The sequence below is a fragment of the Oncorhynchus nerka genome, linkage group LG14 (assembly GCF_034236695.1).
Source record: "Oncorhynchus nerka isolate Pitt River linkage group LG14, Oner_Uvic_2.0, whole genome shotgun sequence".
NCBI classification, from domain to species: Eukaryota; Metazoa; Chordata; class Actinopteri; order Salmoniformes; family Salmonidae; genus Oncorhynchus; species Oncorhynchus nerka.
In genome coordinates this window covers 47,376,215-47,388,301 of record NC_088409.1, presented here as the reverse complement: position 1 = coordinate 47,388,301, position 12,087 = coordinate 47,376,215, and the positions used below count along the sequence as shown (strand labels likewise).

The 12,087-nt window shown below is 41.0% G+C and overlaps 1 protein-coding gene across 7 annotated transcripts; it reads left to right on the top strand.

The window, feature by feature from the left end:
• The first annotated feature begins 394 nt into the window (after positions 1-394).
• LOC115141318 (prenylated Rab acceptor protein 1-like) lies at positions 395-9,507 on the top strand. Of its 7 annotated transcripts, XR_003865349.2 has the most exons (8): positions 395-504; positions 1,016-1,155; positions 1,634-1,657; positions 1,779-2,024; positions 2,258-2,355; positions 6,958-7,059; positions 7,991-8,115; positions 8,504-8,593. XR_003865349.2 is itself a non-coding variant. In XM_029680059.2 (7 exons), exons 2-7 carry the CDS (start codon positions 1,082-1,084, stop codon positions 8,593-8,595), a joined length of 636 nt encoding a protein of 211 aa, XP_029535919.1. In that variant the 5' UTR covers positions 395-504; positions 1,061-1,081; the 3' UTR covers positions 8,596-9,507. The 7 variants fall into 7 exon arrangements, 6 of the variants coding, with proteins under 6 accessions (XP_029535919.1, XP_029535918.1, XP_029535916.1 ...); XM_029680059.2 differs by lacking the exon at positions 7,991-8,115 and having other exon boundaries at positions 1,061-1,155; positions 8,504-9,507; XM_029680058.2 differs by lacking the exon at positions 7,991-8,115 and having other exon boundaries at positions 1,812-2,024; positions 8,504-9,507.
• Positions 9,508-12,087: the final 2,580 nt, after the last annotated feature.

The window sequence follows — 12,087 nt, the reverse complement described above, 5'->3', positions numbered from 1 at the left end:
TGTGATTATGTAGCAGCTGATGTGACTTCCTACAAGCCACTGGCTGGTGTTTACAGAACATTCAGTGCCGTGTCATTAATATATAAGCACCGTTAGACATGGCATATGCTTCTGTTCTGTAGGTGTTTCCTGTAGTACTGTATTAAACCGGATTGATTTTGATTGGACTTCATCAACGACTGCTCTCCTTTTTGTTCACCTGGACATTCCTGTTTACATAATGTTCATTGATAACTCTTCATAAATAGCTACTCCAGTTAAACGGATCATATTTTTCCAGTAATAAATGAATAAAGAGACGTGGTCTTGATCAAGTTCACACGAAAAAGTATTCCATCCTATTTTTGGACTTTTAATTTGAAATCCATTATTTATTTCTTTACCGGAAGTTAGACCCAGCGTCCAATTTCGTTCCACGGCACATCCGCTGAGCAACAGCACAGCAGAAGTACATTTTTGTCTTTTTTGTATTTCTGAGCACAGCAGTAAACATTTTAATCAACTGTGAGTATGCCTGCAAAAATATTATTTATGTAACTATTTTGTTTGTAGCTATTCGTTTTCATATGCAATGATAGAATAGTGGCTAAACGTAGCAATAGTTGACATGAAGGAATGGTGATGTGGCTGTTGTTAAGGCTTCTTCGGCAGGAATCGTTATTTACTATTTAAAAAATGTAGAAAAGGGAGATATTCAAGGTTTCGAGTAATGACAGTGAACAACGAGTGTGTTAGCTAGTTTCTGTGTTTCAGTTATTTATATTCTAACGTTAGCTAACTAAACGATGTGGCAACTGAACTGTCTGTGGGCAAGCCCATCAACGATGACAAACATTTTCCATTCCGTAACCCCAGACTCTCCCTACAGTCTCTAGGTTTTTCACTGTGCATTATTCATTGGTTACAACAATTGAAAGTGTAGTTTTGCATTGTGTGAGAGGATTTGTTATCACTTGTGAAACAGTGCCATTAACCCTTTCTGTCTATTTTCTGTCACTGCCGTGTTGTATTTTAGCCTACATCGGCATCAGTTACTCTAATGACATCTGGTGTCCCAAAGGGTGAGAACTGCCTTGTAGACATGGACTCCAAGGCAGGGGATCTCTTCAGTGCTGAGCCAGCTGATGCTGCTGGATCCGGAGGTGTCGTGGGAAAGTGTGTGCTGCTGTTTTTCTAGCTCTATCTGTTAGTTCATCTGTCTAGTACATGCCTTGCCAATCCTGTTCCTGGAGAGCTACCCCCCCCTGTATGTTTTTGCTCAAACCCCAGTTGTAGCTAACCCGATTCAGCTTGTCAACCAGCTAAGTATTAGAATCCGGTGAGCTAGATTAGGGTTGGAGGGAACCTACAGGACGGCTCTCCAGGAACAGGTTTGGAGAGCCCTGCTCTGGTGCCAGCGGTCTGTAAACCTGGTCCTGGAGAGCTACCGGGTGTGCAGGCTTTTGTTCCAGCCCAGCACTACCACATCCTGAATCAACTTGATGAGTTGTAGCACTATGTATCCCTCTGGGATCATGGTTGGTGACGGGTTCCGGTCCAAATTCATTTTATTTACTGTCATTCTTCTGTGGCTATTATTGTGTCTGTAGGACAATTGTGATCTGAATTTGTCTCATATTCTTTCTTAATCTAGCCTACCACTAAAGGAACTAGATGGGTCAGTTTGTCCTTTCCTTGTATTATGCCTGGCTATGATGTGTTGTTGTTCATTCTGTCCACCATCAGTCTCTTGAATTGATGCTATAAAATTATTCCATCTCCCCATACCTCCTGTTTAGTTTACCACCCTGGCTTTCTGCCTTGCCTCACAGGCTGTGGCTGCCCAAAGGCCTCTCGGCCAGTGTGGCCAAGGAGTGGTTTGATCGTCGCCGTGCGTCAATCCGTCCCTGGGCTGGTTTCGTGGATCACAGGAAGTTCACCAAGCCCTGCAACTTTGGTGAACTGTGCCAGAGGGTGGTGCGCAATTTTGACACCTACAACAGCAACTACACCTTCATCTTCCTCGGCCTCATCCTCTACTGCATGTAAGAGCTGCGGGACAGGAGTTTAAAGACACTGTGGTATTCAGTGAATATTAAAACACAGTACTTACATATTGCATCTAGACAGACTGCTGTCAGCAGCCTATTTTATTTTCAAATTCAAAATCTCAGTGGTTCGAATAGGCTGAGATCTGTGCTGGATTGACTTTATTTAGAATCTGGGATTATCAAAGAATAACTCTTTCCCTCATTCAATCTCACCCTCTTTTCCTCAGTATCAGCTCTCCCATGCTGTTGATTGCTTTGGCAGTGTTTGTTGGTGCCTTCTACATCATCCACCTCAAGTCCCTGGAGTCTAAACTGGTCGTCTTTGGTGAGTAAGCAGTCTTGATCTGTGAATTTGTATTAGGATATTGAGTTTGAATGTAATATTTTGGAATATGTAATGCACAAATGTAATAATTGTATTCTTGTATTTCATGATTTGACACTGAATTGAATTAATATTGCGTTTTATTTAATTGAACCTTCAAATTCAATATTTATATATTCAGTTTCAATATGGCAGATATTGCATTCATTGTCTATGCATCTAGTTCAAACTATCAAGTTGATCAAAGTTTCATATATTCAACTTCTCAGATGCATTCAGATTCAGTTCAGTAAATTCAGATTCAGATTCTAAAACAGAGACCAACATCCTGGTACTTTGCCAGCCAGGAAAAGTAGAGGAAAGAATCAAATGCTCTCTGTGGTAAACAGAAACTTCTGCCGGTTTCTGAAGCCAATGTGGCATGTTGAATTTATTTTCTTCCTCTGAATTTGGCTCTAGCATCTGAACCGTTTTAGCTGTAACCTATTATGACCCCATTCCTGATAGGTTAGGCTCTCTGAAACATGGACGTTGCCTTCTGTTCCCATCTATGATGCCGCGCGCAGGACACGTTAGAAGGGAATGTCACAAAAATTTGACCCCCATAAGAATATAGTTGAATAGCCCTGTTGAATAGCCTGGTTAAAGCCCTTCCAAGGAAAGCTTTTCCACTCCCTATTTAATCTTGCTGTTGTGACTGACTGGGTTCGAGCCAGGCCTCCTGCATGTAACAAGACTGTTAGCCCACTTAGCTAAAGCCCATAGGGGTGAGTTTTAGGAAGCTATCATGTTTTCAAGTCTCCAGCAAGGTTACTCAAAAGAGCCTGGTTCATCGAACCACCCAGGTTACATTTAACACCACTTTGACCTCATACTGAGATCACAGCACCAATAAACAGTGCATTCGGAAAGTATTCAGACCCCTTGACCTTTTCCACATTTTGTTACATTACAGCTTTACAGGTGCATCCTGTTTCCATTTATAATCCTTCATGTTTTTAAAATTGATTGGAGTCCACCTGTGGTGAATTCAATTGATCAATTGGACATGATTTGGAAAGGCACACACCTGTCTATATAAGGTCCCACAGTTGACAGTGCATGTCAGAGGAGAAAAACAAGCCATGAGGTCGAAGGCACAGATCTGGGGAAGGGTACCATATAACTTCTGCAGCATTGAAGGTTCCCAAAAACACAGTGGCCTCTATCATTCTTAAATGGAAGAAGTTTGGAACCACCAATACTCTTCCTAGAGCTGGCTGCCCAGCCAAACTGAGCTATCGGGAGAGATGGGCATTGACCAGGGAGGTGACCAAGAACCCGATTGTCACTCTGACAGAGCTCCAGAGTTCAATGACCCTAAGCACAGCCAAGACAACGCAGGAATGGCTTCGGGACAAGTCCCTGAATGTCCTTGAGTGACCCAGCCAGAGCCTGGACTTGAACCCGATCAGACATCTGTAGATAAGAATGGGAGAAACTCCAAGCTTGTAGCAAGAAGACTCGAGACTGTAATCACTGCCAAAGGTGCTTCAACAAAGTACTGAGTAAAGGGTCTGAATACTTATTTCAGTTTTTATTTTTCATGGAAATTGTTTTTGCTTTGTCATTTCGGGGTATTGTGTGTAGATTGATCAGGAACATAAACAATTATTTCAGAATAAGGCTATAACATAACAAAATGTGGATAAAGTCAAGGGGTCTGAATATTTTCTGAATGCATTGTAACTGGGTTTGAAATCAGGCCTACTGCACAACAACCACACTTTCAGTGGCAAACAGAAGCAGACAGATCTGTGCAGCCTATTTAATGAGAGTGCAACAGAGTTGGTTTGGGGATCCATGCATGTGATGCGCAACCTTGTCTGAGACCCGAAGACGTGCTTGTTTGACTGATGGGGTTCTAACCCAGGTCTCCTGGGTGCCAGACTATGCAACTCTCAGACAACTCTCGACTTGTTCATTTGAGTCACACAGGACCCGCACATTAGTTTGTTGAGCTGTGTATGTTTTGGTTATACAAAGCCATATCCATCATAACATTACATTTGCACATGTTAGAGTGCCACTATTAGGTCAAATATATGATAATTCCCTTTCAGTAAAAAATAAATGACATGTATTGTCAGCCTGTTGTCATGCAAATGACTTCCGGTCTCAATGTAACTGACCCTTAATGAACAGAAACACGCTGAGCATCTCCAGGCCTCCATGCATACAAGCCGCTGAGGTGCGCCTTTGGAACATCTACATTTTTAAAGTCAAATAAATACATTTTAATATACACTATCACAATAAATCCATTATTTATTTCAGTCAGGTCTTAAGAAACATTACAACACTTTTCTTCTGAAGAAGAACATAATGTGAGTTGGCCTACTCTATGTCATCTGGCCATGCTCCATGCCATAGTAAGAGGAATATAATGAGAATACAGTTGAACTCAGCTGAATAAAATAGACAGGGTATTTTTCCCATTCCAGAGCGAGTGCGCGTGAGAAGTGGCTATGTTGAGCATAAAAGTGAACCTTTGAAAAAGGGTTTAGGTCTATGTTTAGAGTTATTTGGCAACTTTAGTTGTGACCGATACAAACCTTGGAATGTCTTAGAAAACAAAACACATATGGGCTCCATGATGCGACTATAGGCTATTGATGTTTCGAGAAAGTCGCAAAGAAAGCTTGTGCTCTGTTCCTTGCCTCAGGCTGCCACAGCTGTTCTCTCATCAATTAATCATATTTTCACCCATCAGACTATTCTCAATTTTATCTTGTGTTTACTAATATTTAACATTTATATTTAGAATGGCACATTATCAAATGGGCAGGGGGAGAAAAACATGTCATCTGTATGCACTCGAATAGCGAATGGATGCTGCGCGCTTTCCCGCCGGTCCGTTTTTCAGTGATGCCTGGTAGGCTCGGTTTTATAGCGGAGCTGTGCTTAATATGAATGGCTGAGAAATAAATATAGGAACACCTTTTACGCATCAACCACTGTTTGAGAAGCATGCTGTCGTTGCGCGACATATGCTATTCCTCCCGAACTCTGTATGTCATGGGCTCTCCAACCTTGTTACTGCAGCTACCCAGTGCTTAATTTGGGAAACCAAGTGGAATCTGTTTGGGAACATCGATAATAACATGTTTTCGCAATGGAACATGTATTTCTCCCCCTTTTTCCTCCAAACATAACAATGGTCATTATGGCCAAACAGTTCTATTTTTGTTTCATCAGACCAGAGTACATTTCTCCAAAATGTACGATCTTTGTCCCCATGTGCAGTTGTAAACCGTAGTCTGGCTTTTTTATGGTGGTTTTGGAGCAGTGGCTTCTTCCTTGCTGAGCGGTCTTTCAGGTTATGTCGATATAGGTCTCGTTTTACTGTGGATATAGATACTTACATTTAAAAAACTTTTTTTTTAACCCGTTTCCTCCAGCATCTTCACAAGGTCCTTCGCTGTTGTTCTGGGATTGATTTGCACTTTTCGCACCAAAGTACATTCATCTATAGGAGACAGAACGCGTCTCCTTCCTGAGTGGTATGACGGCTGCGTGGTCCCATGGTGTTTATACTTGCATACTGTTGTTTGTACAGATGAGCGTGGTACCTTTAGACATTTGGAAATTGCTCCCAAGGATGAACCAGACTTGTGGAGTTTTTTTTCTGAGGTCTTGGCTGATTTCTTTTGATTTTCCCATGATGTCAAGCAAAGAGGCACTGAGTTTGAAGGCAAGCCTTGAAATACATCCACATGTACACCTCCAATTGACTCAAATGATGTCTTATTAGCCTATCAGAAGTTTCTAAAGCCATGACATCATTTTCTGGAATTTTCCAAGCTGTTTAAAGTCAGTCAACGTAGTGTATGTAATCTTCTGACCCACTGGAATTGTGATACAGTGAGTTACAAGTGAAATAATCTGTTTGTAAACAATTGTTGGAAAAATTACTTGTGTCATGCACAAAGTAGATGTGCTCACTGACTTCCCAAAACTATAGTTTGTTACAAATAAATTTGTGTAGTGGCTGTAAAACAAGTTTTAATGACTCCAACCTAAGTGTATGTAAACTTCCTACGCATAAGCTCTAATATGCATATGGGTGTTTTGAATTAATCATCGCTTTAGAAGCGCTGTCCATTTTGTTGTGTTAGTCTTTGAAACATCATCCACAATGACCATCTTTTACACTCCGTTTCAACCTGCTGTTAAACCTTTTATAATAGCTTATAACCAAAATGGTTCAAGTGCTAGTGCCAAATTCATAGGAAGGAAATAAATTCAACATGTCACAATGGCTTCTGTTTACCACAGAGATATAATGCAATATCTACCATATTGAAACTTAATATTTAAATATTGAATTTCAATATTCAATTAAATTGAAACGTAATTTTAAAACCGAATGCAATGTTTATTCAATTCAGTTTATTTTAAACAAATTATAAATTGAAAAATCTAAATTCAAATTCAGTATCCTAATACAAATTCAACATTTATGGAATTTAAATGTAATTTCTGTTGGCACTGAAATGAATCCATCATTTGGGTGTAGGGTGACTTGTATTTGAAATCTGAGTCATTTTATTTTGCCCACAGGAAAAGAGGTGACCGGACCTCACCAATTGGGTCTGGCTGGGGCGGTCTCTTTCCCTGTGTTCTGGTTGGCTGGTGCAGGAGCTGCAGTGTTTTGGGTCCTGGGTAAGTTACAACCCCATCTCACTCTTTACTTTGCACATCAGACCTGGGATAAATGTAGGCATAGTTCTAGATATGCATTATGGAATGTATTTCAAATGAATCTTTCTTTGAAGGAGACAAATTATTAGGGATGTAACATTCACGGATTTGCATGGCAGCCAAACCGATCCTAATGTAGCTTACATCAGTCAAAAAGAGTCACTAACATGTTTTGCTCATATTACATACTTTCTACCTTCCGAAGGTACGTCATATTTTGTGACATGACACATCCTCTCCTTCATTGTCGGACTAAGCATGTAACTGTTTTGACAGCAGTGGAGGCTGCTGAGGGGAGGACGGCTCATATAATGTCTGGAACGGAGCAAGTGGAATGGCATCAAACTCATTGAAACCATGTGTTTGGTGTATTTGATACCATTCCGCTCCAGCCGTTACCACGAACCCGTCCTCCCCAATTAAGGTGCCACCAACCTCCTGTGGTTGACAGTCATTGATTTACAAGTAATCTTGTATGCAAACAACACCAAGAATTCTCAGTAGCCTAGTCAAACTGCGCACTGTGCCCAGCTTTGTTTGCTGACCAACGGGAGGTAGGCGGCCTGTACCTGATCTTGCTCATCTGCGGGCATCTTCAGTATTCAAATACTACAATGGCTTGCGTGATATTAGGCTTTATATCAGTTGAGTGACAGCCTCTGTAATTTGCTAGATTGTTATCTTTGCGCTTTTGATTTTTTTTTTTTTTTACCGGAATAAAAGTAAGCTACCGGAGACGCAACTCTCGTCTGTCTTTACCTGCTGAACGGAGCTTTACCATAGATTTGACTTTGATTGTTCACGTTCACCATCAGCAATAGTTTTGGTAGTTTTGCTTTAAACAGTCAGTGTATATGGTCTTTTTTTTTTCTTTTTTTTTTTACATGTATAGGGTGAAGTTGATCATTTCATAACGAGGAATCACTTTTGCAAGGCACACTGTGGAGAAAAGAAGAATGAATGCCTTCCAAACGGTCAAAACCATTCGACTTTGAGATGGGGGTGATATCCAAAGTTGTGCGTATACACTGAGTATACAAAACATTAAGAACAGCTGCTCTTTCCATGAATTAGACTGATCAGGGGAATCCAGGTGAAGGCTATGATCCCTTATTGATGACATCTGTTAAATCCACTTCAATCATTGTAGATAGGTTAAAGAAGGACTTTTGAGCCTTGCGACAATTGACGCATGGATATTACTTTTTACGACACCACTAGAATTTGCGTCCTTAAATTCCCGCCATGGAAAATTGTAAAATGATAGCGACATAGTGCTAAGATTAACTGTTGTGTTTGGTTTCTCAAAATGGAGCCCTAAATGTATGACCTAGGCTTTTACTCTCCTTTTCCCTCAACCTCTCCTATCTCTTCCATTTGATTGACTGTCTCTCATCTCACTCAGGAGCGACGATGTTTGTGATTGGCTCTCACGCTGCCTTCCGAGAGCTGGAGGGAGGATCGGAAATGGAGGAGCTCTTCATGGAGCCTGTGTGAAGGCATAGCGATAGAGGAATCTGTATATCTGTGCCATTATAGCATCTGTGAGCATTGGCAGTGCCATTGAGGCTACAAACCATAGGGAATCCCCACACGGGTGATTACTTTAAAATGGCAGAAGCATGGTGGAAGCCCTCAATGGTGCTGCCCATGCTAAAGCAGCCTTTTGGCCACTAGAGGCCTCTATCTTTCTCTGTGTGAACACTCAACCCTCAACACTCACCTTTGACCTTTCATAATATAACACAGAATGCACGTTCTCTTGCCTCTGAAGTGATTTGCTGTTACTGACCCTCTACAACTCTTTTAAAACCACAATAATACTCAATTTAGACATATATATGGATTGACTGTCATACACACAGAGTGACTGAGATGTTCATATACCTCAGCACTTACTTCATACTGTATGTCTTTTCCAAATGTGACTGATACCTCTTGATTTGTGTTTAATACACATTTCTTCCCGTGAAGTATCAGTCAGCCCTGTGTTTAATGCCTCTGTACCTTCTGTTTAATGTTACCTTGTGGATATCTAATAATAAATCATGTCAACTCAAGACCTGAAATGTTAAAAAGAGCTTTAACATCGCATTAAAAAAAAAAAATCCTATATAGCTGATGTTGAATTAGTCCACAGTGAGCACATGAGCAACTGGATGAGGCAAGTGGCATCAAATCGCCAACGCTTCTCTGACTGGGGAAGAAGTGCCATTTGCAGCTTTACAATGTATTTATCCAACTAGAAGAAATGGTTCTTTTAGACAAATTGCATTTACTTTAAAGCAATGCTTAGTGGATATCCCAGATACCTAATGGTGATAAAGCATCATGTTTAAATCCTACTGTTAGTTGTATGCATTTTTTTTAATGACAATTGGGAAGTGCAATAAACTATCCTACCTGTAAGATATTGTGTTGCGTCCGATTGTGAGTGTGTTTGTGTGATGAGAGAGGCCTGTAATTTTCATCATAGGTACACTTCAACTATGACAGACAAAATGAGAGAAAAAAAATCCAGAAAATCACATTGTAGGATTTTTAATGAATTTATTTGCAAATTATGGTGGAAAATAAGTATTTGGTCACCTACAAACAAGCAAGATTTCTGGCTCTCACAGACCTGTAACTAATTCTTTAAGAGGCTCCTCTGTCCTCCACTCGTTACCTGTATTAATGGCACCTGTTTGAAGTTGTTATCGTATAAAAGACACCTGTCCACAACCTCAGTCACACTCCAAACTCCACTATGGCCAAGACCAAAGAACTGTCAAAGGACACCAGAAACAAAATTGTAGACCTGCACTAGGCTGGGAAGACTGAATATGCAATAGGTAAGCAGCTTGATTTGAAGAAATCAACTGTGGGAGCAATTATTAGGAAATGGAAGACATACAAGACCACTGATAATCTCCCTCGATCTGGGGCCCCACGCAAGATCTCACCCCGTGGGGTCAAAATTATCACAAGAACGGTGAGCAAAATTCCCAGAACCACACGGAGGGACCTAGTGAATGACCTGCAGAGAGCTGGGACCAAAGTAACAAAGCCTACCATCAGCAAGGGTATTGAAGATGAAACGTGGCTGGGTATTTCAGTATGACAATGATCCCAAACACACCGCCCAGGCAACGAAGGAGGGGCTTCGTAAGAAGCATTTCAAGGTCCTGGAGTGGCCTAGCCAGTCTCCAGATCTCAACCCCATAGAAAATCTTTGGAGGGAGTTGAAAGTCCATTGTTGCCCAGCAACAGCCCCAAAACACCACTGCTCTAGAGGAGATCTGCATGGAGGAATGGGCCAAAATACCAGCAACAGTGTGTGAAAACCTTATGAAGACTTACAGAAAACTGTCATTGCCAACAAAGGGTATATAACAAAGTATTGAGATAAACTTTTGTTATTGACCAAATACTTATTTTCCACCATAATTTGCAAATAAATTCATAAAAAATCCTACAATGTGATTTTCTGTATTTTTTTTCTCATTTTGTCTGTCATAGTTGAAGTGTACCTATGATGAAAATTACAGGCCTCTCATCTTTTTAAGTGGGAGAACTTGCACAATTGGTGGCTGAGTAAATACTTTTTTGCCCCACTGTATGTGCCAAAATTGCAAGACTTTGTAGGCCCTTTTGTGTCCTGGATGTGCCGCCACACAATACGATGTAGTTTTCTCTACTTTTCCCTTTCTCTCCTCCCTGTCCTTCCCTCCCTTTGTGTGACACTTCAGATACCGCAGTGCTCACCACCTCCCCTTTTCCCCCCTTTATACATGACCCCTGTCCACTGCTCATCAAGACAACACCATGCACAGGTTGCCATGGAGATGACCTTGGAGGTTCACCCATCCACACACACACTTCCCTCACTGGCACACTGCGGCAAAGCCGGGCGATCGATATTCTATTATGTGGAGGGGGAGATGGTGGAGCCACACTGCAGTGAGCTCACTGCATGGACATGTGGGAATTTAGGAGGAGGGCTGTGTGAGAGAGAGCGAGTGTCAGTGATGTAGAGTGTCAACGCAGTTTATACACCTTTTGTGAATAGCATTTACCCACCCATTACGCTTACCTCGTCATCTCGATCAATGCCAAGCGTTTACTCACATTTCTCCCACCCTACTACAATCCCTGTTGTGGAAATCTGCATCACAAATGGCAACTACTGTATTCCCTGTAGTGCACTATATAGGGAATAGGGTGCCATTACGGACAAACCCTATATGTGTGAGGAACAGAGGGAGTGTGTTTAAAACTATAGGTGCAGGTACAGGCTCTGTCATACCCCCATGACAGGTTTATTTGACCTACAGTAATAACTATAGCAGATTTTAGCCACTGAACACATCTATTTAGCCCAGATTAATCTTACTCCAGGATTAAACATGTTTTGGGGAGAACGAAAGTGCTTTTTTAGTCCAGGATTAGGCTTAATCTCAGTCTGGGAAACTGGCCCATATTGTATCTGTATCTGTACTGTATCTGTACTCCTGTTACCAGTAGGTACCGAACACACCGAACACAAGGCAAGATCTCCCTCACCAACTTCAAACATCTGCTATCTGAGCAGCTAACCGATCGCTGCCGCTGTACATAGTCTATCGGTAAATGGCCCACCCATTTTTACCTACCTCATCCCCATACTGTTTTTATTTATTTCATTTTCTGCTCTTTTGCACACCAATATCTCTACCTGTACATGACCATCTGATCATTTATCACTCCAGTGGTAATCTGCAAAATTGTAATTATTCGCCTACCTCCTCATGCCTTTTGCACACAATGTATATAGACTACCTGGTTAAATAAAGGTGAAATAAAAGGTGAAATAAAAAAAAAAATAAAAAAAAAAAAAAGACTAACAAAGCTTCAGAAATGTAAAATGAAGATGACTTGATATTCTTTACTCGCAGACAATTGTATAAATCTGTTTTACTAATGCGGAATATCAGTTGTCTGCGAAGGACAACTGCCTTTCTTCTGTTT

Bases quoted from the DNA above. Each gene is read 5' to 3' on its own strand.
- LOC115141318 (XM_029680056.2), top strand. From the start codon at position 1,040: ATGACATCTGGTGTCCCAAAGGGTGAGAACTGCCTTGTAGACATGGAC. The intron at 1,658-1,778 runs GTCAGTTTGTCC...CCTCCTGTTTAG, and splicing joins CCACTAAAGGAACTAGATGG to TTTACCACCCTGGCTTTCTG. The intron at 2,025-2,257 runs GTAAGAGCTGCG...TCTTTTCCTCAG, and splicing joins GGCCTCATCCTCTACTGCAT to TATCAGCTCTCCCATGCTGT.